Source organism: Chelonoidis abingdonii, chromosome 1 (assembly GCF_003597395.2).
Source record: "Chelonoidis abingdonii isolate Lonesome George chromosome 1, CheloAbing_2.0, whole genome shotgun sequence".
Lineage (NCBI taxonomy): Eukaryota > Metazoa > Chordata > Testudines > Testudinidae > Chelonoidis > Chelonoidis abingdonii.
This window is the reverse complement of record NC_133769.1, coordinates 143,175,663-143,181,426: the sequence shown is the minus strand read 5'-3', so window position 1 is coordinate 143,181,426 and position 5,764 is coordinate 143,175,663. Positions and strand designations below refer to the sequence as shown.

General features: G+C 52.4%; 1 protein-coding gene across 2 annotated transcripts in view; it reads right to left on the bottom strand.

Moving 5' to 3' along the window:
- Nucleotides 1-3,279: 3,279 nt before the first annotated feature.
- The window catches only part of LOC116823812 (uncharacterized), a 12,100-nt gene continuing 9,615 nt past the window's right edge, over nt 3,280-5,764 (bottom strand). The window contains exon 3 of one of the 2 annotated variants that reach the window (XM_032778667.2): nt 3,280-4,718. In XM_032778667.2, coding sequence (XP_032634558.1) covers nt 3,601-4,718 — 1,118 coding nt within the window. In that variant the 3' untranslated portion in view covers nt 3,280-3,600. The remainder of the gene's footprint in view (nt 4,719-5,764) is intronic. The other variant, XM_032778668.2, reaches the window with a different exon arrangement.

Here is a 5,764-nt window from a genome sequence, read left to right as displayed (position 1 = left end):
TAGGATAGCTCAGTGGTTTGTGCATTGGCCTGTTAAACACAGGGTTGTGAGCTCAATCCTTGAGGGGGCCACTTAGGGAACTGGGGTAAAGATCTGTCTGGGGACTGGTCCTGCTTTGAGCAGGGGGTTGGACTAGATGACCTCCTGAGGTCCCTTCCAACCCTCATAATCTATGAAATGTTACAAACTCTATAGCCCCCTCCTATTATCAGTTTACCATGAATTACACTTGCACCAAATATGGCTCCATGTTTAGGATTTACTAAGCACACATCTTTGTGCAGACCCACCAGGGCTGCACACACTTTGGGTTGTGGTCTACAGCATCTCTGCTCAGTGTCACCACAGGGTCCATTTCCTGTAGCACCCAATTGTGTCAAGACTGCCTTTGCCTCCCCTTTTTATAGCTTGCTCAAGAATAATGTACCATGTCCCCCATCTACCAGGGAAATAATGGACCTGACTTTGTACCTTGTGTAACCACTTATCTCTGCGCTGAGTGTAAAACCAGCCAAGTCAGACTGGTAACATTTTACACCCACTCTAAACAGATGTAAATGATGACACAAGATACAAGGCAGTGGAGAATCAGGCCATATATTCCTTTTGGGCCATGTGAAGGGCATTCCTAGCAGATCATTACACAGAGATTCCTTGGGTATTGCTGCACAATGTCTTTTACTACAAAGTTATTCAGTGGCACATGGTCTAACTCTGCCATTGTTGCTACTTTATTTTCTCAACTTGAGACGGTACAGGGTGCTTTGGAGATGGCCTGTCAATAAATCCCTGCACAGAGACAAATCTATATCCATGGATGTGGATATCTGTGAATATAAATCAGTATCCGTGGAACTGCAGGGCTTTCCCGGGAACCACAGCAATGAAAGGAGCAGAACCTGGGGCTGCCGTTCCCAGGAACCAGCATCCCGTGCTGACAGCTCCTCTGGCACGGCTGTACTGCCCCCATCCCCACTCACTGGGGCAGGCAGCTGTCCCTGGTCACACTTGTGTGTTCAAGTGGGCACACACCCCCAGACAGGAGACGCAGACAGCTGAGTGGAAGGGATGGGGGCAGGGCATGTATCTGCACAGGGCTCTATCCATGCCCTGGAGGCCCGATCAATTTACAGTGGCTGGAACTCTAGCCCTGCCTTCTGCTCCTCCTCTCTCCCACTCCCCACTCCTCCTCTTCCCCCTGAGGCCCTATCTCCAGCACAGCAGGAAGTCTGTGGAAGGGTGGTGACCAATTCCCTCCGCCCCCAGGCAGAGCTGGCTGAGCGCTGCTAGCCCAAACCCATGCTGAACTGGCCTGAGTGCCCCCGCACCAGACCAAGCCCCCCCACAGCCCCCATGCACCGTGGCACACAATTGATGGTCCCCCTCCCTGCCCCATGCAGCGCTAGACTGAGGGCCACTGCACAGCACTGGATCAAGGCCCCTGAGGGCCTCCCACTATGTGGCATGGAACTGCTCTGAGCCTCTTCTCCCTTTCCCTCACCCCCCACACAGCATGGAGCTCACCCAAGCCCCTCTCCCTCCGTGCAGAGCTGGTCGTCCTCCCTTCCTCCCCCATGCAGGCCTGGCCCAGCCCCGTTGCTCCGACCCCTGCCGAGCCCCACCGCTCCACCCCCCCCCAAAACTCCTTTGTGGCAAAACTGGGCATTTGTACTGTTTGCTCTTGCCAGCTGGTGATCAGTTGACAAGAGCAAAATACCCAGTTTTGCCAAAAACATCAGGACATCTGGGGCCCAAAGGGGATGTATGATCACCCTAGGCCAGGGGTCCCCAAACTTTTTCAGTTACGCCCCCCCCCCCGCCCCCGCTTACGTAGTCTGTGCCCCATCCTGGGAGCCAGGGCCAGGAGCTGGGCTGGGGCCCGCAGTCAGGGGCTGTGAATGGGAGTGCAGCTGGGAGCAGAACCACAGCTGGGGCTGGGGGCAGCGCTGGGGCAGGGCCAGAGCAGAGCTGACCACTGCCCTAGGCTGTGGTAAGAGCTGCCCAGGGAGCCTGGGCAGCTCTGGGGAGCCTCGGACCCTGCACCTGCCTTGGGCAGGGAGCCGAGGTGCCCGAGATCAGCCCCCAGCTCTTGTCCCCTCCCCCCGGGGTGCACCACACCGGGCTCCCCACACTGTCCCGGGCTCCCTGGGCAGCTCTTACCATGGACTGGCTTCTGGCCAGGCATGGGAGTGGGGCTTTGGCGGGGAAGGGGAGGAGAAGGGGGTGGCCCCATGACAGGGGTGGGGGAGGCAAACATTCTTTTTGCCCAGGCCCCAATATATCTTAATCCACCTTTGCTGCTCATTAACATTGCTGAATGCATATTTGTTACTATCATGAAGACTGGGTTGTGGGAGGGGGAAGACTGTGTTTAGATCACATGCAGTGGCCACAACAGCGCCTCATATTCTGCTGAGTACCTGAGGACTTTCTGGCCTCTTCATGGAACGCATGTCTAAAATAGAATTAGATACCTGACAACGGCCCCAGTTTATGGACTTCACACAATCCCATTACCTCACTAGTGGCTTGTACTTCATGTGAACCCTGCAGTGTTTGTCTTCTCCCTGAAGGATCCAAGCACTAGACACTGTGTTCTCCCAACCCAGTTTGACCGTCTTGGTGTGTTGATGTCCACCCCATAGGACGTGAGAAGTCACTGCTTTGCAGTAGTTCCGAACATGTGAAGCCAATATACCCTGGCTGCGTGTATCTATCGATACCTGCCCTAGAAGGTACATTATATATTACATGAGAGCTGTAGATAAAGATAGTCTCCGGAACAGCCCTGAGCAACATTACCTTCTTCTTGCTTCTGTGTGTCTGACTCCCCCTGTCATTTTTCTCCAGCTACCCCTCTCTGCAGATCCCAACTGTACAGCAGCAGAATGAAACCGGTATGATCTTGATCAGTTTCACTCTGCAGTGGGTGGGGCAAAAGCAACAAAATAAAACAGATAATTCGCTGCAAGGCTGTCTTGAAGGTGGAGGAAGATATCCCTAATCACTCCCTGAACTGAACCTCCCGGAGTAGGCCACTATCAAGGGAAGACAGCCAGCAAAGCTTTCTGTGTGGAATGTATTTTCTGGTGCTGGTAGGTCCATGAAGCTGTCCCCACAGCTCCTAGGGCAGGGATTCTCAAACTGGGGGTCATGACCCCTCAGGGGGTCACGAGATTATTACATGGGGGGTCATGAGCTGTCACCTTCACCCCCAAACCCCGCTTCACCTCCAGCATTTATAATAGTATTAAATATTTTAAAAATGTTTTTAATCTGGGGGGGTGAGGGGTCACACTCAGATGCTTGCTGTATGAAAGGGGTCACCAATACAAAAGTTTGAGAACCACTGTCCTTTTCACACCTCAGCTGCTAGAACAGGGCCTCATCCTCCCTGATTGAACTAACCTCGTTATCTCTAGCTTGCTTGCTAGCATATATATACCTGCCCCTGGAAATTTCCACTACATGCATCTGACGAAGTGGGTATTCACCCACGAAAGCTCATGCTCCAAAACGTCTGTTAGTCTATAAGGAGCCACAGGATTCTCTGCTGCTTTTACAGATCCAGACTAACATGGCTACCCCTCTGATACAGTCCTAGGGTATCTCTCCATAGTGGATTCTCTGGTGTATAATAAGGTTAGTGAGCTGACTGAAGCCCCTCCCACAATCAGTGCACCCATGAGGTTTCTTTATCACGTGGATTGTCAGGTGCTGATTCAGGTTGGAGCTCCGGCAGAAGCTCTTCCCACACTCAGTGCATCTGTAGGGCTTCTCCCCCGTGTGAATCCTCTGGTGCTGGATGAGTGTGGAGCTCTGGCAGAAACGTTTCCCGCACTCGGTGCAATGGTAGGGTCGCTCTCCGGTGTGGGTCCTCTGGTGCTCAGTGAGTGAGGAGCTCTGGCTGAAGCATTTCCCACAGGCAGGGCACTGGTAGGGCCTCTCCCCGGTGTGGATCCTCTGGTGTTTGATGAGGTCCGAGCTCTGCAGGAAGCGACTCCTGCATTCAGAGCACTTATAGGGTTTCTCTCCCATGTGGCTCCTCTGGTGCTGAACCAAGGCCGAACTGCTCCGGAAACTCTTCAGGCAGTCGGCACATTGATAGGGTCTCTCCTCCATGTGCGTGGTCTGGTGTTGGCTCAGGTTGGAGCTCCGCCCAAAGCTCTTCCCACACACGGCACACCGGTATGGTGTCTCTCCTGTGTGCACTCGCTGGTGGGCAATCAGGTCTGAGCTCTGGCGGAAGCTCTTCCCACACTCAGTGCATTTATAGGGCTTCTCCTGCAGGTGGGTTCGCTGATGTCTTGTAAGCGTCGAGCGCAGGCTGAAGGTTTTCCCACACTCGGGACACTCGTAAGGTCTCTGGCCTGTGTGGATCCTCTGATGCTGAATGAGGTTTGATCTCCGACTAAAGCTCTTCCCACAGTGAGAACATTTATGAGGTTTCTCTCCAGTGTGGGGCCTCTGCTGGGCAATGATGTCTTTGAGTTTCCTGAAACCTTTCTCTCGGGGAGGAGATTCATCCAATTTCTTTCCTGGAAGATTTCTCTCCTGATTTTCTGTCCCCCACTCATCCCCACAGTCCTCTTCCCAGTCAGGGCTCTGGGAATCTTTCCTTCTGGATTTTTCTGACAATGCTACACTTGGCTCCTCTGTCTGAAAACTCTCCTGCTGTGGATTCTCCTCCTCGTTTTCACTCATGATCCCATCACCTGCTGGAATAAAGAATCAAGACATGGTTCATCCCTATGTCTGGGGGAAAGGATACCTCAGCCAAGGGAATCAAAAAGAGTTTGTCACAAATCTGAAAACTTTACAGCCTGATCGTAAGCCAAAAGCAGTCTTTCCAATCACATCAATGGGTGTTGAATCAGACCCTTTGATAAGATCATAAAACAGGAGAAAAAAAAAATCATCTGAGCTTTTTATCACAACCTGGACCAATCCCTCCTTCTGGACTGACACCAGTCTGTTGTGAACAGACCCAATCGCTGGATCCCACATGCTTCTATACCCTTGGGTCTGGGTAGTGACTAATCACCGTTCCCAGCTGCTGTGTCTGCCAACCTTCCAAGGGATGTGGGACTCTGCAGGCAGCTGTCTTAAACCCAGAACCAGGCCAAGCACTTAGTTGCCTACAGTGCATTGCACTGGAGTGGCACAGCTCTGGCACTGCAGCTTTGCCACTGTACTGCCATAGTGTAGTTGCTTCCTACATTGACTGAAAGACTTTTCCTGTCAGTGTAGGTAATTCACCTCTCCACAAGGCAGTAGCTAGGGTGACAAATAAGTCTTCTGTCTAGCTGCCTCTACAGAGGGGTTAAGTTGACCTAGCTCTGTTTCACAGGGCACAACATTTTTCACAGCCCTGAGTGATGTTGCTATGTCAACCTAATTTTTGGTGTCGACCAGGCCTGACACGTGCCCTCAGAGCCTTATCTAGGTCTGGGTCTCTGGTAACACAGACAGGGCCCTTGTGGACGGCTCAGGAACAGGGATGGGTCTACAAGCTTGCCTGGCTTGGCTATGTGTAACCATTCCCACCCTCTTGGCCCACTTCACCTGGTTGGCCAAGTCTTCCCCCAGTAGCATGGCGATGGGATAATTGTCATAGACTGCAAAAGTCCACATTCCTGACCAGCCCTTGTACTGGACAGGCAGTTCAGCTGTAGGCAAGTTTACAGATTTTGACATGAATGGGTAAATTGTCACTTGGGCCTCTGAGTTGATGAATTTGGGATCCACGAAGGATTGGTGGATA